General features: G+C 42.9%; 1 protein-coding gene across 1 annotated transcript in view; it reads right to left on the reverse strand.

Moving 5' to 3' along the window:
• Positions 1 to 68: 68 nt before the first annotated feature.
• CREB3L2 (cAMP responsive element binding protein 3-like 2) overlaps positions 69 to 24367 on the reverse strand; it is a 36393-nt gene continuing 12094 nt past the window's right edge. The window contains exons 3-12 of the mRNA XM_009333039.1: positions 19566 to 19732; positions 17857 to 17944; positions 15851 to 16032; positions 15033 to 15179; positions 13243 to 13301; positions 11794 to 11862; positions 4491 to 4590; positions 3422 to 3548; positions 2516 to 2741; positions 69 to 1576 (exon numbers count right to left, since the gene is read on the reverse strand). Of these exons, the coding sequence (XP_009331314.1) occupies positions 1501 to 1576; positions 2516 to 2741; positions 3422 to 3548; positions 4491 to 4590; positions 11794 to 11862; positions 13243 to 13301; positions 15033 to 15179; positions 15851 to 16032; positions 17857 to 17944; positions 19566 to 19732 (1241 nt within the window). The 3' untranslated portion in view covers positions 69 to 1500. The remainder of the gene's footprint in view (positions 1577 to 2515; positions 2742 to 3421; positions 3549 to 4490; positions 4591 to 11793; positions 11863 to 13242; positions 13302 to 15032; positions 15180 to 15850; positions 16033 to 17856; positions 17945 to 19565; positions 19733 to 24367) is intronic.

The following is a 24367-nucleotide window of genomic DNA, read 5'->3' on the forward strand; positions in this document are numbered from 1 at the left end:
ACCTGAATACTGCTCTTGGCTTTTCCACTGAACTTGGGCCAGTCGCTTCACCTGCCTATGTGCCCATCTCATCCCTCTTTTGCCTTGTCTGTTGCCTACATACTTCATTCCTCAGATCAGGGGCTGTCTTGCCATACAGTTAATACAGCATCTGCCACCTCCAGGCCTGAAGTGTGCCTAGCTGGGGCTACCTGTACCCCTTATCTTTTCCGCTAAGCAGTTGGTCTAAGATCACATCTCTGGAAAAGGAGGTAAGAGGAAGATAAGACCCATGGCTTTATTTTAGGGCAATTCAAGTTTGCAGGGGAAGGAATGGGTGTTCAGTGATATTTGTATGTCCGATTTCAGAGTCCGCCCAGACCACTTGCAAGGTTAGGGAAGCTCAAATCTCTTCATTGAGACTACTTGAACGAAATTTTGCAAAGCTAATAAATACTATTTACAACAGTAACAGGAAGATGGCAAGGAAAGGAAAACACAGGACAATCTGAGACCGGGTCTACATAAGAAATTCTATCAATGCATCTAGAAGCCAATAAATTAAATCCATATGGTCCTCTCAGGAGGCACTTCTGGTTTAAGCCTTACACTGATTTAGTTTATTGGGAAGGAACTGATTTAAGCTAAACAGATTAGCCTTAAGCAGACTAAAGGACATCCACCCAAAACATTGCATAAATTTAACAAAACCTGCTTTCTCAACAGATTTAGTTAAACTAGTGTAATCCTCCCACGCAGACCAAGTGTGACAAGACAGAGACTGATCTTTGCTTGAATTCCACAAGGGTGGAAGCAGTAGGGAAGCCTACTAGGACTGCTTTCAACCCAGAGAGAAACCTACCCCACTAAATGATAAAGGGGCTGGAAGGGAGAAGAGAGAAAGAGCTAGGGGAGGACAATTCAGCAGCATCATTGCCCACCCCTCTCCTGCCTGTGCTGTTAACTCAACAGTATCAGGGCCCATTCTTGTCCCTTCAGAAGCAGACTACACAACGTGCTTCTCAATCCCCCCAAAAGGCTCAAGTGTTGTAGACCAGTAGGCACAGAGCTGTGGCTAGATTCTGAGCAGTATTATGCTGCATCTCCTCTTTCTCTCAATTCCCTCTCCCAAGAAATCTATCACCCACATGCCCCCATCAGTTTTGCATATTCCACTCTTCTACAGAACGTCTTTGTGCTCAGATTAGGATGTGTGCATGCACGCACATACACCCACCAGTCACCGACACACTGCTGGCATCATCTGCCATCATAATTCAGTCCTGCCCTTGCAGTATCAGACAGGAAAGGAATAAAAGCAAAGGCAGGAACTATGTCTGAAGTGAGGAAGGGAGTTACAAAGACAAGAGATCCCATCTGCAGTCACAGCCTCACCAGTCAACGCAGAAATTGAACTCCCTCTCTTTTGTGCTTTGGTTCACTGAGGATGACAAGTCAGGGGGACTTTGGTTGAAAATATGTGGGAAGGAGGGAAGCCAAGAAAAAAGGCCTTCTTTATTTTTAAGAGGTGGCATTGACTCTTCTATCTATTTCAATTATCTTCAGTGTTTCATTTCCTTCTAGTTCGGAGTTGACTCTGCAGGGAACAAAAAAACCAAAACAACAAAGGTTAACGCTAGTAGTCATTTTTAAAAGCGCATATCCTGCTTGAATTGGCTAATGCTAAAAAGGCACTCAGTATTTACCAGGTACTTGTCAGCTGGAGTATGGTAACACACTGAATTAGTCATCTCTTTGGCTCTAGATATAACTTTGACACAAGTGCTCAGAAGGCATGCTTGAGGCGATATGGCTCACCCTAGCCCTCAGAATGGCATGCTTCCAAACAAAATCCTTCTCTTCACTGTTTGGTGTGCTTGCTACTGCTTGTTAGCAGAGACCAACACCTGGGCCAAGAGGACAGTGGCAGGACAAGAAAAGGTAGAGGAAAGAAAACTGCACATAGATATTTAAACCAGTGAATCTCTCTCTTTGTAAAGGCCCCAAAAACTTACATTTATGCTAAAAAAAAAAAAATATTATGAAGGAGCTCTGGGTTAAGTAGTTCAGATAACTTTACAGGTCTGTCTCCTAGGACTGAGTCCTGCAAACTTTCCACAGCAATGCTTAGTAAGATCACTGCTGCGAGAAGCTCCAGCTCTTCACACCCTAACCTCATAGAAAGCCCAGTGAGTCACAGCCTCACACTTCCACCCAACTGGCAAAAGCTTATTCCTTTAGGAGACACAGAAGTAAGTGCTTAAAGAAGTGGGTAGCCACAACTAACAGGCTTACAGGGGTTAGGTTTCTGGCAGAAGCACTGAGTTTGGTAGCTGTGTTACTACAATATTATTGCAACCACTCCTCCAGAGTAACAATAACTTTGCCTATAAGCTCTCCAGATAGAGACCAAACTCTTACTTCATGTTTCACAGTGCCCAGCACAGCTGAGCCCCTAGTCTTACTCCTGGGCCTCCAGGCACAAATGACAGTGACGCCGAACAGCCGTATGACAAGCAGCCCACCCTGCACTCACCTGTGCTGCTGCAGGCCCAGCAGCACCGATTTCTCTAGCCTCGTCTCGTTGCCTATTGTGAACTGCATGATATCATCCTGCTGTGTCCCTGGCATGGCTTCCAGTGACAGCGCTGTGTACTTGGAGGTGTCTGCTTGCCTGTCATTGTGATCTGCAAAGGAGATCGGGCTTGACGACTCCTCCAGTTGGTGAGGCTCTTCATAAATTAGCAGACTCCTTGACCTCACTGCATACAAAGACAAGGCAAAAAGAGATGAGAAACAGGCAGCTTGGATAACAGCCCAGGTCATTTCAGGAAGTGGAAACTGTCAGAGCAGAACTAAAGCTGCAAAGGTCTTTTCTTTTCATAGTGATTGAACTGGTAATTTGATAGCTGAGGATAGATACCACAGCAATGTCCAGGTAGGGATCAAAAAGCTCTGAATTATTCACATAACAAGAACAAAATGAAACAATCACTTTGATAATATACACTGAAAGCAACCGGTTCATTATGGGTATATAATACTACGTTTCCCAGTCAGTCCTTGGACTCTTTGTTGATACCGGCAAAGGACACACCAGCTGGTATCAGTTGCACATTTTAACAGTATGAACATTTGCTACCGAGTAGAAATCCTGCTACCTTTTACAGACCACTAGCTTTAGTTCCAGAAACAGAAACAAAACTGCTTTAAACAGAAGTACCAAGCCAAGTGGGGAAAGGCTTTGCCCACGTCTATGAAGTCTTCTGCCGTCAGAACAGCTTGCCAAGCTATCCTTTGAAAGACACAGGTATATCAAGGAATGGTCTGCTAAGGAGCAGAAAAGCAAGAGGTGCTTGAGGAGGGGGTTAGGGATGGGGGTGGAGAACAAGTGTTGAAGCACAACCAAGCAGGGAGTAAGACTGGGATAGTTGTCACTTACCAATGGAATCTGTGTAGGACTCTGGTGAGGAATGCTGCCTGGGCAACACCATCTTTGTAGCAGAAGGATATGGCCCATAGCTCTGAGAGAAGCTGCCAAAAACTACTGCAAAGCACAGCACCACCATCTGGCAAAGGGAGGATGCAGAAGAGGTAAGTGCACTAGCTCTTGGCCCATAGGTGCCCGTCAAAACTGAGAATCAACACAAAGCAGATCTGATACTTTTTCAAAGTATTTTCATCACTACATACAGTGTGTCTTAGCAAAGGCACATATACAATAACAATTCAGTGTTTTAAAGGGCAGATTTCAACGCTGGAGTTCGTTTTCAATGTCTGCCACCATTTTGGCCTGTAGCCTTATTTAGTCCCAAAGTTGAAAAGCAGACACAACCACCATGTGTGTTTTATAGATGCTATCAGGAATTTCCAAGGTTATTTCTGCTGCTGGCCCCAGTCTTGCTTTAAAGTGACAGAGAGACTGGCAGACTAGGAGAACAACTTAGGCCTTGAAAATCATTTCCATCATCAATTTACAGCACTAGTATAAAGGGAACTTACTGGCTGAGTGTAAGGAGGGAAAAAGGAAAAGTTTCGTTCTAATCCTTTTCTTATCCTGACTACTATTACTGAAACAGGCCAGAGGTAGATTTACAGCCTTAGTCATATTTTTATTTGGATGAGCAAGTTTATTTTTACTGGTATCAGAAGAACGGGGCAAAGGTCACCCTCGTTTTCATTTTACAACTCTAGACACCATTTCTCACATACAATATTGTAGGAAATAGTAAAACAGGTTACTCAGAGGAGCAGTGCTCCTTCTTTCATCACTGCAGCTTCCAATCAAAAGCACGGGCCCAGTCTCCTCCAGAATTTAATGCCCTCCCACAACCATTAATCTTCATCAGCCAGGAGTCTCACCTACCTCAAAATTAATTGTCAAATTTTGAAGAGAAGTTTCCCAAGCTGAGAATTTGCAAGTGAGGGGCTTCACAGAATGAGGGATCTGTCTTTGAGCAGTGGAAAGGGATTCTCATTCCCCTACAATTCCCAGCTTTAGGGACACTCACCATAAGACAGGTCCCTGTCTGTGTGCTAGCTGCCTTACACGAACGGGACACTTTCCCAGCAACCATGGCTTGGAGTCTCTGCAACTGCTGCAGAAGTGTTCTGGAAAGCAAAGACAACAGACAAGCATCAAATGCACTGATATACCTGCTGGTTAAACAGCTTTTTGCTTCAAATTCCACACCTGGCAATAATACAGCGTTTATGACAAGGTACAGATCATTAAAGTCCTCCCCTTGAAGTCAGTAGCAAGGAGTTTTTTTAGTTTTACAAGATTTTTACATGTATTAGCACTGGACCTTTCAAAAACATTTTTTGGCTTTCCCTCAACTGATGTCCCTGAACAATTACTTCTTCAGCACTTTCAGAAGGCTCTTATAAATAAAAACTGTATTTTCAGTGTTTCTACAAGAAACAATTCTGGTAAGTGTACAAACAACTGAAACTGCTCTAGGTGCAAGTGCCTAGATGCCTATACAACCTGGTTCTGTGTCATGAATTCAGTAGGAGTTTCACCATTATGTGAAAAGGTGCAGAAGCAAGTTTGTAACTGCTTTAATTGCTGGTAGAAGTATACAGCTACCTCCTTTTTCTGAAAGCCTGCTGTACAGTGGTTTGGACCACATGCTGGACCATTTTCAAAGAGAAGGTCTTAAAGCTAGACATCGGCACAGACTTCATTTCTCATAAATTCATTTATTAAATAAAGCACTTTACTACTATTTGCTAAATCTTCCAGGAGTTGACAAAAATTACTGATCCTTGAAGTGGCTGCCCTGACTGTGTCTTTCAGAGGTCCCAGCCACGACAAAGTCCCAACCACGATGGCAATTCTGTTCTGGTTGGAGTCAACAGTCCCAGACCACGAAGGTATTCTGTCTTTCTGGCTGTTTTTCTTTTGCTATATCATCACCAATTACTACAGTTAGGATACTAGTGATTTACATGGGAAATTATCTCAAAGATAGATTGATATAGGGTTTTCACAGCAGTTTTAATTCTGTTTTCATTAAAGCCGTTTAACGGACAAGGAGTAATTCAAATACTTGCCCTCAACACAGTCAAATATACTACAATTTTGCATCAGGATGTTAACTTTGCTGTTTGTTTCCAATTTTACTTTTCATTTCTCCTGTAAGTCTCACAACCTATTGTGGAGGGTAACCCCTACAAAACTCTAGGCAACAGCTTTGGAGGCTGTGACGTCAAATTCTAAAGCAAGAGGCAAGGTTAGGATGTCAGAGAAAATAGAAGGATTATTTTAAGATCAAACTGGCTAAAAGCTAATTGTAGGACAGACCCAGAGGTGCCTTCACAGCTCAATATACACTTGTCTGCCTATTATTATAGATTTTTTTAATCATCAATGCTCATTGCTAATTAGGGTTTAATGAATTCAAGGACTTCAGGAATGCATTCTGAAATGAGCACAAGGCATGCTCACAGCACATTTATCTGGGCCAGCAGATCCTTCTCAACTTATTAAGGAAGGATGTCTTGCATGCTCTTGAGAGCATGGTTTATTCTGCAACTCAATATTTAAAAAAAGAAAGTGATTTGTCTAATTCAGTCCTTTATTCACTATTAGAGAGACCACAGGCAAATTAAGAGATGAAAACACTGTCCATCATGTCAATGAGACCATCCTAATACCCTGCTCCCTTCTGCATCTTTCCCCAATTCCTCCTCCCATCCACTACACGGTGTAAGGTTCACAAAGACTTGCGTACGTGGTATATATAATTTTCTGGCACAGAACGTGCCGCATACAGTATTCCCACCATATGCCACCAGCTACGCTATACAGCGATGCCTTTTTAACCCTGCAATTTCTGTGCTATTACAGGAGACTAAATTTTCCCCCTGTTTCAGGCCTGAGTCACTGGGCTCGACACAGAACAGCTCTGCGGTGCGAGGGGGAAGGAGCTCTCCTCCTCCCCAGCTCGGGGGCTGGCAGCAGCAGCAGCCTTGAAATGCTGATCACTCTTGCCACTTTTTGCGGAGGCGTTGGTGAGAAAACAGCTAATGGCTAGTGAGGAAATCAACAGAGAAGAGGCAATTCTCCTCATTTTGCTCATCTCTGCCTTTTTGTGTCCAATTTAAAAAACCTGCTGGGCAGAGTGGGCCCAGAGAGCTGATTCCAAAAAGCTCTCTTTTTGGAAAGTATAATTAGGCAGGTATTTGGAGGTCTCCTATACACAGAGGAAGATTCATCACCCACCTTATTTACCAACTACCTTCATATAAAACGTCTTTCTCCCCCAAGTCATTTATCTGTTTGAGCAGAGCTACTGCCTTCTTCTCAGCAGACAAGGACTCAGTGTTGGGAGCTGCATTTTCAACTCCAGGACAGGCTACAGGTGCATTTTCAAACTAAGAGCAAGGGCCAAGGCAAGAGCAAGAAGCAAGTTTGTTTGTTCAGAGATGATACCAGTTTACCCTGCCACTGCCAAAATGGGGCATTCCTTGGTGCTTTTATTCTCTGTTTTAATCTGGAATGGTGGAAGATGGGATTCCAAGGTCAAAAGATCTCCTTTGCCATGCAAAAGCTGCCTTCGTTGTTACTGGACGGCTGCGGGACAATCTGGACTAAGAGAGGGAAAAGGAGCAGCTCTCTGCTCTGTAGAACAGGAACTTAGGTTAAATGAGGATGGTCCCTCTAAATAGCAGCAGGAAGGCCGCGAATGCTTTTAGTGAAACACACTGCCTATGGCTAAGTCCTAACAGGAGAAAAAGCAATCCCAAGGCAGCATGCATAGGGGGGTTTGTACCCACAGGAATTATTTTCACTGTGTCTGACACATTTCCCAGTGATACTCAATTAGAGGGTCACCTCCGTAGGAGGTGCGAACGTGCCTTCACGCTTTTCTCTGCCAATGGAAGCACCTCATAGGAAAGCTGTAAAGTGACTGAAGACTCCTGCTTTCCCTTCTACACACTGCCAGCAAATTCACTCTGCCTGTGATATCTTGTTTTCGTGTGCACATTCACGTATTCATCTTCAGAAGAGCCCCTTTCACTACCAAAGTAAGGAACAAGTCAAGGCTTTCCCTCTACTTCCCGTGACACTTTGATTAAGGAGAGAAAATTTGTCACTCCAGGACCTAGCTACCTGGGAGGCTTCCTCAATTCAGTGTTTACGTTTAAAATCCAACATCGATTTAAACAAAAAAAGATAGCTTCTCGGGGACACCAAACACTGTTTATTTTGATCAAGATTTTTCAGAGAATTTATCTACTTTGTGAGGAACAAAACCTAATTTTGATAAGGAGAGAGAAAAATCATTCTGTCTTCCAACTCTACACACAGATTCCTTCTCTGCCTGTCCTATTTGTAGGAAAGAGAGCAAATCCCAACGTAAGGTTTTCACTGAAAGACGAGAATACCTCAAAGCAGAAAAAAAATCCACAATTTTTCCTCACTTGAATTACAAAGAAAAAAATCCAGCAATTTTTCATCAAAGATGTTTCAGCATAAAAAACACTGTCCTGCTGCTTTGAAAACAAGGAGTCACTCCAGGGCTGCCACACTTTGTCAATTATTATAAGAGTGGTCTGAAATGAAGTGCAAGATATCTCATTGCAACTTAAGTCCAGATCCGTTGCTCCTTGAAAATGACTTGGTAAAATGACTTTATCAGCCTCAAATAAAGGAACAGCCAAGCAAATCAGTGAAGTCTGGCAGCTTTGGTGCTGATAAATCCTTGGTGGGTCAGACTGATAGGCAACTTGATCTTTAGATGACTGGGAGTTGTAACAATAGCTTGAGCAGGAGCATGAGAAATGGAAGAACATCCCAATTGTATTTAGAAAGCCATTGCCTTTACGGTGTCTGTCAGAGTGGAGACCTACACAACTTGCTAGTCATTACTCCACGGGAGCAACTCTAGCAGCTACTTGCATGCATTGTCCACCTGTGACACTCTCAACCATATGCTAATTGGATCCTACGTCTATCACTTCTCCAGGAAAAGTGATCATCAATATATTTATAAATACAGACTCAACAGAAATGAAAAGCAAAAGTACTTCTCATATGTCATACACAGTACCAGATGTTTCAATACTGTCTTTAGGCCCAAACAGCCATGGCTCCCAGCTAGACAACGCTGGTGTCAGAGACCGTATTCAACCCCCTAGATCACTGGCAGTGTCTGCCTTCAGTCCCAGTGCCAAAACTTGAGTGGATCAAGCCCTCTTGGTGACTGGGACAAGTCAGTTCAACTCTTGGTGCCAGGTTCTTCTCACATCCTTTGCTTTCTAAGACGGCAGTGCCCCACATGTTCAGATGCTACTCAAACCAGTGAGAGCCTGGCTCACTTGTGGCTACAAGACGTAACAGACAGGCATGTAATAATGTGCTTCCTTAGTTTTGAGAAAACTGCCTAGAAAGGAACTTGGATGGGTTTCTTTTAAGGGACTTTGTCACATAAATTAGGAGAGGAAACATATGCTAGTGTTCTAATACTAAAGATGCCAAAAATGCTGCAGTCACCCACTCAGAGTAATAAGAATTAAAAACTCCCCTGCATCTTGATCCCCAACCTCCTGCCTTGCCTTTTAAGATGCATCAATGTCAAGGAAGATGCTTCTGGATGCAAATTTTTTGACCACATTTGCACCTTTTACACTACATCTTTTCAGATCCAGAATTTCAGGCTAAGGCAGGCTCTCAGGGAAGATTCTTCTAAATTTTTTCATGTTACTGAGAATAATATAGGAACATCTTTACCAGAAGAAATTCTAATGTTTCCATGGTTTGGAGCCAGATTTTGAAATGCAAGCAGGGTTTCCCTGAAGTCTTAGGTATGTATCTGTGCAAATGTGTTCTATATATAGAATAACATGCTCTAAAAAATTAGTTGCACATACTGAAAGGAAACTCTGCTGTTCAATAGTTGTATGTTTTGGAAATTGCCCTTGAGTTCCTCTCAACTCTAGCCAGACTATAAAAACATGATACTGACTGACAGCACATACATGTGCATGAACTTTTAGGTAAGCAGCTATAGCCCAATTTTCCAACAAGGTAAAAAACCAACTTCGTCTTCGTCTACACTTGAGTGCGTGAGCATTTTTACATGTAATCATAGTTCTTATTTTCCTGTTATCTTTCTTCCACTTTTACAAATTTTTCACAACAAAAGAACATCTCTAATGTTTGTAGATCTACTTTTAGATAATACTTTCAATGACGTCTTCATTTTTTACTGCATTGAACACTCAAAGTTGCAACTAAAGTCAACTGGGGCTCTGCTTTGGGCATATTAAATAAGATACACATGTGTATGACTGTGTGCTAGGACTTTGAGAAATAAAGTCCTAAACTTATAAATTTGGGCATTCAAGAATAAACTGACACTGCATAATTTTGACCATCACTGCTTTGAACTTTGATTCCTGACTGTACATAGGAGATGGAAGTACCAGCTACAGGATGCTGCGAAGACAGGTTCTGAAACATTTGAACAGTTTCTGGATGCCACATCAAGGCTCTGTGCAAATACCAATGAGGAAACCAGACATTTTTAATTCACCGTAGGAAGTGGATAATGTACATTAAACAAGGGCGTGGAACCATTCTCCGAATGAGATAGTTGCACAATTATACACTGAATAAGAAAAGCGGCTCTTGGGGGTTAAGGTGAAAAAACCCATAATGTGGTAAGTTACATAATTCAGGCTTGATGAAAGCAGGCACTTTTACACATTTCTCAGTACTTCAATTTGAAGCCTTAACAGATTTTTAGATACAGTTTGTATCTAAATAGCCAAAACAGCATTGCCATGAATTACGAGAATTTCTGTGCAGAGGGTCAGGAACATCTGCTTCTCTGCAGGAAATTACAAATCAGTATCAATGCTACTGCAGAGAGAAGAAAACAATGCAACTCATCCCACATGCCCAAAGTAGGAAGGATTTGGAGATAATGTCACTTAGCTAAATATTTTTAGAGCATTTAGCATGAGAGAATTAAGATCACCAAATAATAGAGAAGATGCTAAAGGTCCTGTCTAAAAGGACGGACAATACCAACAAAGCTGTTCTCATGACCGCACCCGTAACAACTCAAGAGATGAAAACAGCTGGCCAAATTTAGCTGAACTGGGGAGAACAACTCTAGGCTTGACAACATGTTGTCCCTGAGTGGTTCATCCACAGCTGTACTCTTCCTTAGAGCAGCTGGCTTCAGCACCTCCTGGGACAGATCCTGGGAGAGAAAACCCTACTCTACACCTACAGAACAATTCCTGGTTCTTTTATGTAAAACCCTGGAGGAAGATACAAGAGGCACAGAAATGGATTGGCTCTCTTCAAACAAGCAGCAGATGTCTTTATGCATGAGCAGTGTGTGGGAGACACTCTCCAGCAAATTACAATGCTACAGCGTCTGGCTCCATGAAATTAAAGATTGGATCCGGAGATTAGAAACAACACATGCCACTCAATTAGCAATACGTTGGCTGCCAGACAAGCTCTAGGGCCATTTTCCATGATCATGGGTCTTACCTTCAAAACCCAGCCTCCTCCCACACTTCAGTGCTACCATCATGGTAATATTCAACCATTACTACAAATGCCTCTAACTAGAAGGTGTTAACAATGGGCTTATCTAGTACCTACTCATTGGAATTTGCCATCATTAGAGAACATACTGAGCATAAACCATGACTGACACTCCACTCTCAGCTAACATCCAATTAAAAGCTCAGCTATTCAACATCTTCTGCCATGTGTCCTTTGAGAGAGCCACCGAGTCATCCTTTTCTTCAGAAATGAAGAAACAAGAAGTTGATTTTCCCCCTCCGAATGAAGGAAATTCCAGGGTGTGAGATGGTTAGAAGGGTGCACAATAATTGCAATGACATCTAGTAGTCCAGAAGGAACTAATAATGACTCTTGAGCTTCAGCACTGTAATTTCTGGAAGTGTCATGTTCCAGGTCAAGGTCTCCTGTCAAAAGAGTCTTTCACTAAATAAAGACAATTTGGAGAGTTGGTTTTTTTTTGTTTGTTATGTATCACTAATTATGTTTCCCTGGGCAGTGGAAGAACACAAAGAAGAGTGCTAAAAGGTTTCTCAAGCACACCACAGGCTAGGGAGACAGTTTAAGACCTGACATCAAAGCCTCCACGCTTTACATCACACTTCAGTCACGATAACTGGCCTTCCTCATCTTTCTTTGACATTAACCACATCAGATACAGCTATTGTTCACATTTCAATTGATCTCTTAACTTCGAGATTTTCACTTTTCACTGTAATATCATGCTACAGTTTTGTTTTATTCCCTTCATACCTTACCTGTTAGTATTCTCCAGGACCTCAACCTTCTTACGCAGCTCACTATTTTCATTTGAACAGGTCTCAACTCTGGACACAGCACAAGGAAAGAAAGAGGAATGTAAAAATCAGTCATTTATTAAGGAGATTGTAAAACAAACCAAACTTGCTTTCACAGAGAGCTCTACGATCTTGCCTACATTTAATGAAAAGCTACACCAACGAACTTTAGTCATAATCTTTAATCATACTTCATAGTGTAAAAGACATTGCAAAAGATACTACTAGCTGTGGAGCCCCTGCTTACAGTGCTCAACTACATCCCTGTAGGTGCAGCTCATTCAGGATGGGCTGTAGCTACTTTTTGCCCCTTGAAATAGCAGCAAAGACCCTGCTCAGACTTTCTCTGTGCCTCGGGACATGGGACAGATACTTTAAAAATCACAGAACATGCTTTATATTTATGTTGTTAGCAAGTATTTTGTGCAAAGGTGTTCCTTTGCACTTCATTGCTAGGATAAGGCACCAAGCAATTTGGCAAATGCCATGCTTCTGAAATCAGATCCTCGAATTTCAAGTTTACGGAGGCTAAGAAGCCAGAAGATTAATTCCCAAGAGAGTCCTCATTTCCACACTGCCCCTGGAAACCCCCTAAACTAAAGGAGATTATCATATAACATGCCACATAAGAGGTCCAAGTGAAAATATGGGACCCCTAAAAAGACAAACATGGCCATCTGGAATAGCTTCAAAAAGGAAAAAGGTAAAGGGAAATAGCTTTGCTATCTGTACGCATAGGGTGGAATTTCGCAAGAGTGACTTTAAGAAAGCGAGACTCGGCTATAAAGAAATAAGAAAAAAAAGAAATTACGTCAAGGATATCACCAAAGATGGTACAAGGGGTTTAACAGATCCATCTGGTGAAGTACATAAGAGAAATACTAGAATACTTGTCTCTTGGAAGAAAGATTAATTTGGGATATAAATCACTAACTGGGAGTCTGGCTCCTTCTCGCTAAGGGAAGTTGATGGGTCACATGCTGTTTTCCTGAGTCCTGCTTATTTTCCCAGGCGGTCTTGACTCACCCACTTCCTATTTCTGTCTCCATCTGCACTAGAAGACAGAATATATTCACTCTGAATCCACCTTTCCTTGGACACCGCCTACCCACTAGGTCAACGGAGTTGCACGAGGGGGAGGCTACAATAGCAGATGGGTCTTGCCTTATTTAAGGTTTAAAGTCTTTGTCTGCACGTTAGCAACGTGTTGCAGGTAGACACAGTTACGAATGCAGCACCCCAGCACACATACAAGCAGAAGCCAGAAGAAGGGCCTTTTCTCAGTCACAACCACGAGATGGCAGCTGGCACTCTGTGCACGAAACAGTCCCAACATCAACAGCTGGATCCCTTCCCAGTCCAGCAACTAGTGCTATTGGCCCACTTGAAACAGGAAGGAGGCTGGCTTACTTTTTTTCCAGACTGTCCATGTATTCTTTCTTTTTTCTTCTACTTTCCTGGGCAGAGATCTAAGGAAAAAGGAAGACAAACACCAAATATTTGCATAGGAAAAAAAACCATCAGAAATTAATTAATAAACTGGTAAAAAGCCCTGACGTTATTAGATTCAAGCCCCCGTGCTGTTCTCATTTCTATTCCTGGCAAGCAAAGCACTGATTTGGTCTGCTTCCACATCCTGAAGCAAGATTGCTCCTCTCAGTAGTAGGAAAAAGATCATTCCCTGCTCTTACAGAACTAACCTTGAAAAGTAAATCAGATTCATCTGGAGAGAATGTCCTAGGACAAATACTAAAAGATGATCCCAGGACAATGCCCTGCATCTGGGAGAGGAAAAGCCCATTATGCATTAGAAAGCAGCTTTGTAGAAAAAGACTTGGGGGTCCTGATGAATAAGTCAAACATAAGTCAGCAATGTGCCACTGTAGCAAAGGCGGCCAACCAGATCTGGGTCTACATTAACAAAATTGTAGCTAGGAGGTCGAGAGGAGTGTTCTTCCCCTCTCTTCAGTGCCTGCAAGACCAAGTTGAGTACAGCATACAGTTTGTGGCTCTGAAATAAATACTTCGGATGAACAGAAGCAAGTCCAGAGGAGAGCCACTGCTATAATAAGCGTGCTGGAGCACATGACATATCAGGAAAGGCAGAGAAAGCTGGGTTTGTTCAGAGTTAAGAAGAGAAGGCTAAGGAGGGAATCCTACTGCTGTCTTCAACTATCTTGTGTAGTGAAGATGATGTCAGAGTCTTCTCAGAGGTGTACAGCAAAATGGCAAGAGGCATCAAAATGGCAAGAGGCATCGAATACAAGTAGCAACAAGGGAAATTCCAATTAGACATTAAGAATTCTATTTATTTGTTTTTACCACAAGAGTGGCCTAATATGGGAACAGGTTGCCCAGAGATGCTGGGGACTCTTCATCCTTTGAGACGGTAAAACGTGACTGGACAAGTCCCTGAGCAACTTGATCTAAGCTGACCCTGCTTTCAAAGCAAGGAGTTGGACCAAAGGACCTCCAGAGATCCCTTCCAATATAAATGACTCTGATTATATGAAAGTGGTACATAAAATGTACAAGGTCACTTTCAAAAATTTTGAAAAAATATATTACAAGACCAAATTCCAATTCAACATAGGCAAATTTACACCTCTATCTGCAAAACCAATAACAGAATGCATTAACCTTCAAAGATGTGCTAATGTGCTCTAGAACAAGTGAGCTGGCCAGGTCTGAAAAAAAATGCTTTCCTCCCTATCACTAGCTCTTCCCCATATTGGAAGAAAGAAAAGGCTTGTAGGACATTTCACAGCCTTGGTATCAACCATTCATTTAAAAGTCATGGAATTCAGTGATCAAAAGACTAGGGCACTGAAATACACAGTCAGATTTTAAAACATGAAACAGTGGAAAAGAACACCTTCATCAGCAAGGAAAGAACACAGAAGTCTTTGCCTACCATAAGGGTAGGATTGTACTGTTTTTAAAATGGAGCCAAGCAACAGCAACTTGATACCCTGCTTGCTAAATACTCTATTGTTCATGTGTTCAGGTAAGTGCCTAGACAGAGGCACACTGTCACAGTGACAGACAATTTGATGGATGTGTTTAGGAACAAAGAAAAACACTTTGTTAAAAGACATCTTACAGCACTCAACAATACCACAGACCATTACTGCAGAATTGTTGTAGCATTTTTTTAAATGAAGGATGAGTAAGAATTACCCAGCAAAGCTAACATTTACCTTGTTCTTTATTTTCCTGCGGATTTTCTTCAGCACTTTCTCCTCTGCTTTTGTCAGGGGCAGTTTGGTAGGGATTGGGTACCCCTCTGCTATCAGCGTCCTCTTCTCCTCCTCTGTCAGGATGAGTGGGCCAGTCCCCTGTAATTTCTGCAAGTATCATAGAAATGAAATAATATAACAGTAAATGCACACAGCCCTAGAGAAAAGGGTGTTAGGGAAGAGAGGCAGCAGATCTCGCACTTCAGAGAGGACTTTGCCTACTAGCACAGCAGCCTCTTGAAATTGGGAATGCGTGGAAAGGGAAGACCTTTTAGATAGCTTCCATTCAGAGACTGAACCTTTGGGACAGGATTCCCTCAGAACAGTTGTTCTTGGCCCAGCTCTGCACACACTGAGGCCAACAGTAAAACTTCCCTTGGAGACAAATGAGAAGCACTACTGAAAATACCTCCCTAAAGATCACCACTTGCTTTCGACAAGAGGACAGATGCAGATCTACCAGGGACAGGTTAACCCAGCAGGGCTGGGCCCTAATGCAAAACACAATCCATGGTGGGAGAAGCCTAATAACACTGTTGAACCCTGTCTCAACTGAGAGGAGAGGCACACGCTGTTCTCTGTGGGAACAGAACAGACCAGTGACCAAGAATTACTGGATCTGCAGTTTTGACCAGAGATGGGTTCATCTAAAGAACAACAGAAAGTTAGCAAATCCATGGCAAAAACAGTAGGTTTTTTTAAAAAAAAAAAAAAAGAAGAAAAAAGAAAAAAGAGAGAGACGGATAGATAAGATGCTGGAAAAAGCCAGTCCAACTTACATGTGGTGCAGTCAGGAGAGGGGAATTGGAGAGCGCTGAAGCTGTGCGCGATGTCACTTTAGCCGTGGTTTGTAGTTGGATTGGACTTGAAGGAGGGAGCGATCTAGCTGGGCTCTGCCCTCCTTCAGAGTCACTGCCATGGCTGCTGGGAGGGGTTGGAGGCAAATGCAGGGGATCCACTGCTAAATGGCAAGAGAGACACATAACACAAGGTTTTGAGATGCTAATTTAAATTTCCACTAGAGCTGCCACTGCCACCACCACCCAGTTCCCAAGACTAGGACTCTGCTAAAAAATGGATCAAGCAAAAGTGGTAACTTGGAAGACTTTCAGAGCATGCAGGTCTCCAAAGGAGGAACGAAACACAGCAGCTATCTTTAGGTTCAACAGACAAAACAGGGCTCTGCGCATATGCCCCAGTCATTTCTACCTACACTGAAGCGTCTTCTCCAAATGCTTTGAGGTTTGAGTATAGCCCTCCAGTACAAGTCCCTGTCCCTGGGAAATCACATTAACAGAGAGCTCTGAGCCAGCGTGCTTTCTCTCCAAATACAATAGTCTTTCCTAACTTTGCTGTGGATTAAACAAATTGTCAGTATTTTTCAAAAGAAGGTATCACATCCAAGGTGTTATATGAGCAGGGAGGAGAGAAATAATCTGCCTCCTAAGGACTTGGTTTGGCACAACTGGGAGGGAGTGACAACACAGTGACAGCGAAGGCTTTAATGTACTGATGGAGCAGGAGCAGCATAGGTAACCACCTAACGTCTCTCACACGGTGCTATCCAGGGCCATAACCTAACTTCTACTGCACTTGTAGCCAAAAGAACCTGTGCTAGAATTGGCAAGCAACGTGCTCCTTATCACCAAATGGGTCTGGACCAAGAGAAACAGGGCAATGTCTCACCTACTCATATTACATGGACAATTTAGCAGATGTCCAAAACAGTCATAACTAAGTCATTTCTTCTCTGAGATAAACCTACAGCAATGAGAATTGGAGTAGGAAGATACAGGGCTGAATTTGCCACTTTCCACTTCTGTTATACTTTGCAAGTTTGAGTTGAAAAGATCAAATGGGTGGTGGGGGAGGAAGGAAGAAAAATAGTAACAAAAAAAAGCTATTATATATGAGCTCTTTTTGCCTAGCATCTTAACTCTAGTAGTTGCCAGAAGAAGATACACACTTGAAAAACAGCAAGGCCCTTAATCCCACAAACTGAGCAATCAAGTCTACGCCCTGGGTTGAGATATAGCCTCCCTTTTTCCACCTGCCACATCACTTGCTTCTCTCCCTAGAGCAGTTCTACTTACCTAGACAAATGAACTCACTAACAGAGTATCAAGTGTTCCTAACTGAGACGCAGCTATCTGCTCAAATTTCAGCCCAAATATCTGGCTCTTTCAAACTTTCTTTGGGTTGACAGATTATGTGCCACAAAACCATGTTTAACTTTCAGGGCAGGGATCATTGCTCCTCCTTCCTCATTTATAGATTAGTGCAAAGGGATCCTGGCGGTTCTTAAAAACTCTACTAAAACTAATATGCTACAAACAGATGCACCTAACTTTTAATTTCATATAAACTCATATCCTTGCTTTTGTATCAGAGGTTAAAATGGTAAAGTTTCCACTTATGCTCTTCATGTTTTCAATGCCTTAGTTAAGTCCTCTCAAATTGATTTCTCTTCTAGCCTAAATATCCTGGACTTTAAGGATTCAAGCTCCCTCCAGCAACTGTACAGTTGTTAATACGCTACAGACAAAAAAGGGATCATTTTCTTTGTGATGAGCAAGGAGGGGAAAAAAAAAAAAAGAAAAAACACATAAATGGGTCAGAGAGAGGCTGGCTCTTCAGCAGTCCGAGTTCAATCCCTAGAAGGCAACAGCTTCAGCCTAAAGATTAACATGGCGAATGAGGAAGCCAAATATTTAATCAGGGTAAAGTACATTCATCGTGAATTCTGGTCATCTCCCCCTGCATTTTGGGTTGGTAATTAACAGACCTTCCTTAGAAGAGAGGTTCAGGAACTGATCCACTTCATGGGGCTCCAACTTAATCTCTGGAAGAACTTTCTGGCTCAGTGGTTTCATCTAGAAAAGAGAAATTAACAGCATGAAAACCCAAAGCACACATCTTAAAAATCTTAATAGAAGGATACAAGGATGACTTCTCCATAAATGGAGAAGTTTCCCTCTCCTCCTGCTCTGCTACAGGCAAAGCTTTAACTGCTTCACTCAGTTTGCTAAGCCAGGCTACAGAGTATACTGCCCTGACTACTCCCACTGTGGCTTTTCTTAGTACTATATTTAGCTAAATAAAAGATTACGCCTCAGAGATGACATTTCAGACTGAAAGCTAGCATGCAACCCACTCAAATTAATTCTCTTAGCAACAAAGCTGCCGCTAGGATTTGCCGGACTGCACAGTCTGTTTGAGCAGAGACAGAAATGCTCCTGGCAGTGAGGGAAAGCCTGTTCAAGACCGTTGTCATCTGGGAGCAAGAGCAAGGTGCCAGTTACTGAGCACCAGATTATCGGACCCAAGTTTATTTCATGGTGTGGAAGAGCAGGAAGAGAGACAGCCATGGCTGACCGAAGTTTGGAAGACATCTGGCTTGCCCTGTTGACAGGGCTGGGGCACCAGGCTGCCAAGTTGTTGCCCAGAGTCTGCCTGAATGCTACAGTCCCAGGCTTGAGGAAGTCAGTCTGGCACATCAGCATGGTCACTGCAGCCATAGTCTCTCTCAATAACTTATGTAACTAACCCATGCAATGGTAATGAGCCACCAGCTAGTCCCAATATATTCTTTGCAAATCATGGCATCCCAAGCTACAACAGGACTATGTACCGGGGACAGCACATTCAGACCAGAAGAGGATTATGGGAAACTTGTGTTTAATTTTTTCAGTTTCTCATAAAATAATTTCTGTTGCACATATTTCTGATCCACATCCAAGTGGAAACATTTATTTTCAGCATATACTAACTCCACCCGGCCTTGACTGACATCACACCCTGGGGACTGAGAACAGTCATGCTTCTTCCTCCACTGACAGGGGACTCTGGCGAGCCATCAGCTGCTGCAGTTCATTCTCCTTAACTCAACCACAGCCAAACTAAACCCTTGAGAACGCCCACTGGCTGCTCCAGCTGTGGTCAGAAAGGCATCACAAATGCTCCTTATGAGGCAGGTTGGTGTGGAAGCAGCAGCAGCTCGAAATGGCAAAAGCTTCATAGATCTGGCAAAAGTGACTTAGCAGGCAAACAGGGAAACTCTCCAGTCATTTCAAACAAGCAGTCTTGTTCTGATTAGGGGAAGGCACAGCAGCACTAAAGGAAGTTGTTATGGAAGACACTTAGCTTGTCACAGGCTCGATAGGGCAAATAGATTCATCAGTTCAGGTGGCACTGGTTCATTAGAAACTGTTTAAGTATTTTTAAAAGCACACAAGCCCCAGGCTTTGGGGCTAGCATAGAAGAGAAAGTTGTACATCCAACCATTAAGACCTGAAGATGCAGATAAGTGTTTTGAAACACAAGCTCTTGCAGCAGCAGTGGGACACGGGCAAACATTAAAAAATATTAAAGCAGACTGCAGCATGCACCTTGAATTGACAACCTTTGGCACCAAGGAGGCTACACTGGTATGCAGAGTCTTAGGAAAATCTGTAGCTAATTGCGCAAAGAGGAGAATAGAAAGTCTGCATGTACCAGGGCATCCGTCTGTAGCTCAGGTTGTTCCCCCTCCAGCGACACGGCCGTGACAGTGAGACTGACTGAGGGAGCAAGGCCTGACGTCTCACACAACGCTGGCTCAGTCTTTATTGCTGCTGGAGTCAGCTCTGTACCCAGACACCATTCCGCATTTTCCAGGTCACCTGCCAGGGAAGGAAATTGGACACCACATGTTTAGGTCAGAGACAGAAAGACTACAAATGAAAATAATGTCATCCCTCCTCCAGAGAAGGGAAACAAACACAGAAGGCATTTCAGACTATCAACAAAACTCTGCCCTTACTGTTCAGCTCTCAGTCAATGCAGACAACCGTGCCATTTGAGGGCTGTAACCTAATCCTAGCCCCAGGATACAGAGAAGAGCAGTGAGGAAAGACACAGGGCACTATAATCACTGTACATTGCCAAAAGGTGCTAACACGTAGCAGAACAAGACTAAACAAGCCATTGGGTAAAGCAGCCAGGGAGCCATGTCCTACAGACGCTAATGCCCGCTGACTCAGTTTTATTCTTCGTTGTAGAGATAGCGTTTAGCCAGACTTCTGCTCCTACTGCTTGCAATCATCAAATAGCCAGAGTGTGGCAATACTATACTTTTAAGAATAAAGGATTTTTCACACTCTCAACTTCAAAATTTCTCCCCCAAGGATTCATTTAGTAAGTATAAAAGAGGATAAAGGCTTTGATGATTTCACAGGAGCACCAGTGCCGTGGTGATCATGCTAATTTCCTCCCCAGAACCTCTGGAAGTGACAGCACAGGATGCGTATTTTGACTGGCAGCAATGAAACATGCATCACATGTTGGCAGAATTGTCCCCTAGCCCCACGTACTGCAAGCTCACTAATCAGGAACCAGCCATGCAACTTTTCACTGGACAAAGCTGAAAGGTTTGCCTTGCACTGTCAAGAACTGGAAGAAGCTCCCCATTTCCATTCATGAGGCAGCCACTGTTTGGCTTGCTGAAAAGGGACTTATTCTCCCAGGTCTAAAGTATGATAGAGAATCAAGAACTTGGACGGACTCAACCTTTAAAACAATTCCACAAGGCTATTAACAACCCCACTTAAAAAAAAAAAAATCAAATGCATTTTTGGCAGTTGCAATTTTGCCTTAAAAAAATTCCCATCCCTATTGCTAGAGTTCAGTCATATAAGTTCTTTTCTCTTGCAGGAGAGTACCCTACACCAACTGTACTGCAACCCAACAGTCTACAGCGCAGTCCTCTGACACAACTCGTCAGTAGTTGCGAGAAGCACATCCATAAATCAAGCAGCTGGAATCTGAGGCCAAATATACATAAGAGATGAGAGCGTTGATCTTTCTTTCAAAGCTTTCTCCTGCCTTCATGCAGAGTATTTACTGCATATATGGAATTAAAGCAGAGAGCAAGCATGTACGCGGTATGGCTAGTAAACAGCAACGCAGCTTTGAATTAACTGCATGCTGCATCAGCACCGTGGGAGGCAGCCACGGTGCCGTGGCTGTGCCACCAGCAGTCTGCAAGGCTGACACAAGACCCTTACACATCTGAACCTATCAAGCTGGTGAGATGTCAACAGAGTTCAGCTGCAAACAGGTAACAAAAATAAGAGCAGGCTTATGGCCCCTGTGCTGCTGTCTGCCCTTGCTATTAAGACCACACACACATACGGCACACAGGCACTAGGCACAAGCTGGGTGACTGGAAGAAGGGAGAAGTATGTACATCTCCAGTGCCAGTAATTACTTTGTGGTGGGACCTAACCTCCACTGCTGGCAAGGAAGGAGGTAATTTGAGTGAAGACACACCAAGGAATTAAAAATGAAAAATACATATCCTGTAATCAGAAGCTCAAGAACAGCGAGCCCAGCTCTGCCAAGAGAAGTAACTGTACAGCAAGGGCTAAACACCGTATTTAAGTTTCTGGAGGCTTACTCCAGAGCTTTCTGGGGAATGCAGAAATATAAAAATAGAAGTATTTATGAAAAAAAGATGTAGCATTGTCTAAATATTAAGTCAGGAGAGAGGACATTGCTCTCTTTCAACCCTCCCTGAGCCTCTCTACTCACAAACATGAGAGCACAGCTCCCTCCCTCCTAAATGCAATGAAATATTCAGTAGATCTGTGGACTCCATCTAGCTTACTGTGTGTGGATCATTCAGATAAGAGCTTTAAAGTGGTATCTTTGCCTGGAAATCCAGAATCCCTTGGCAAATACAACTTTCAAATGCTTGCTTGGATAACTTCTGCCAAAACTACCCTCACATCGCGTTGTGCAGAGCCTCCCGCTTGCTGCCTCTCGCACCTCTGGGTTCAGCTACACGGTGGCAGCGCTGTTGTCTTTAATCTACTTTAGACTCCCTTTGCGAGGGAAGGCTACATATAAATAAGAGCTATCAGTGAACCAAGTAATTAGCCCTGAACTTTCTGAGATTTGTATCAACATGCAAGTAGAAGAGAAATCTAGCCATGGGTGCCCAGCGAAAGAAGACATGTCCTCTAAGGCTGCACTTTGTGATGTCTATCACCTCTAATCCCCAGACTCATCAAGAGGATTCAGCTGCTGTAAGACAGCAAGATACACTGGCCTTCAGCTGGTCATTTAACTCCTCTGGAACCTGACTGCTGATTAACCTGACATCCCTGCCATCACCACTTAGATCCGCACAAACTGCTCGGAGTTATTCTAGGCTTTAAAGCCAGTCTAACCAGTTCGTAGAGCTACAGAGGTTTTCAGCAACAGCAACACGCTGCATTTAACACTGAGGTAACTTTGATGAACTGCATCTAACACTTTTTTGACACTGCCTCTTACAATGCATGGTCACAGCTGTCATTCCAGATGAACAACCCTGTGAAAGGAAGGGATGGAGCAACACACTGATCGAATCCCACCTTGATACTCCCCTCTCCCCACTTTTTCCAAGCCCCTGTTAGGCATTCACTATCATGATCAGTGTTGTGCAACAAGTTACTTTCTTTTGACACATTCCAGCTTCTGAGGTCACCAACGGTCCCTCCTCTGCTCCAAGAGAGCTGCAAGGACATTTCCCACTCTCCTTTCTCCTCTTCCTGAGCACAGCGGGTTGACATTATCAGAAAATCATTCTTAGTTTATTCTTATAATAGCCCCTAAGCACCTCAGTCTGCTCCGCCAAGCACTGTACTAGCCGAACAAAGTGGCAGCCCTTGCCCCAGTGAGAATGCTGCACAAAACCAGACAAACTTAGGCAAATAGAGGGAAAATTGAGCAGGGTACAGAATACTGGTCATACTGAGAGGCATGGCACACCCTCCAAGACAATGGTATTTCTTATGGAGGGGTATGAAGAACCATGAGAGGTCTTATGGAATAACGAGGACAAGCAAGAAGGTGCACGTGAAATACTGAAATGAAAGGGCAATGGAGGCTGGCTCAAGGGACCCACTGGAGCAGAAGGGAGGTGTCTTCTCCAAACCATGCAAGACATGCTGTGGAAAGAATAGATGACTGGTGTCAAGAAATTGAAGATGGGTACTTGTATTTATATTTTACATGATCCAGGAGGTACATGTGAACTATTAAGACAGAGTCCAAAACAAAAGGCTGAGAAAATTATCTTGGTGACATTATTCTAGACGGGTATGAATAGGGCAACACTGCATTGCTAAGGTGAGACAAAATACACTGCAAACCATTCAGATATAAAAAGAACAAAGCCTGAACAAGAGATTTAGCTATTCAAATGGCTAGGAAAATCCATATCCTAAAAATGGTCACTTTGGCTATTAGAAATCTCTTCTCAGGCTTCAAAATCCTGACTGTTGAACGAATGATACCAGCTGCTTTACCCCCGCTGAAACTTCCTATGAACTTCAGAGCTCTATCGCACAATGACTAGATGAGAAGCACTCCCCTTCACCTACCCTTTTGTGAGTCCATGAATGCTAGGCATTTTGGCACATGAAATATGTCATTTAAGGAGTCTACACAGTACTTAGCAAAAACCCAGCTAACGCTTCTGTGTGTGACGCACTAGCACTGTTAAATTCCACATACAATGTTAACTGAACATTAATGTTGCAAAACACGCGGGTATTAAGCAATACCTATGAAGGTTTACTTCAGTGTACTTTTGCATGTTATATATACCTAAAAATAGGAATGTTTTAATAATGGGATCAAACAATTTCTCTGCAGAACCTGTGCCTTACCCAACATGCAGAATGCATGGCACCCCTCTAGCTGAGGAGCTATACCATGTTTTGTCGTTCTCATTGTCTCATGCATAGCCTCATCTCTCCTTTACCAAATCAATTCAAATTCTGTTCCCACAGAGCTGTTTAATTCCCTCCTATGGCACAATCAAAACACTTCACCAACCTGAATTAATTTCCACAGTGGTCCTGAAAATTCAAGTGAGCCATGGAGATATTAAGACCAAAAAGTATCTAGTAATTTAAAATGGCCATCTGGAGACAGCTGGAATTGGATTTTTCAGATGATTTAGCACTGTTGTTATACTTTATCAAAACACAGTATGCATTGAGTTTTCAGGTGTGGCCACTTCAGCAAGTCAAACGTCAGAGTTTCAAATCAAGCATCCAAAAAACCCATTCATCACAGCAACCGAGGGTTCGTGACACATGCACCTATCATCTTCTCTTCTGTGTCCAAGACTAAAATGACATTTCTTCAGAAAGTTTTCGTGTGCTGCTTTTGTCATCAAGTTTGTTCTACTTTTCCTGCAGACTCTTGTTTAGCATGCAACTTCCACCTTCTTTAAAAAAAAAAAAAAAAAAAAGGCAGGAGCC

This window comes from Pygoscelis adeliae, unplaced genomic scaffold (genome assembly GCF_000699105.1).
Source record: "Pygoscelis adeliae isolate BGI_AS28 unplaced genomic scaffold, ASM69910v1 Scaffold38, whole genome shotgun sequence".
Lineage (NCBI taxonomy): Eukaryota > Metazoa > Chordata > Aves > Sphenisciformes > Spheniscidae > Pygoscelis > Pygoscelis adeliae.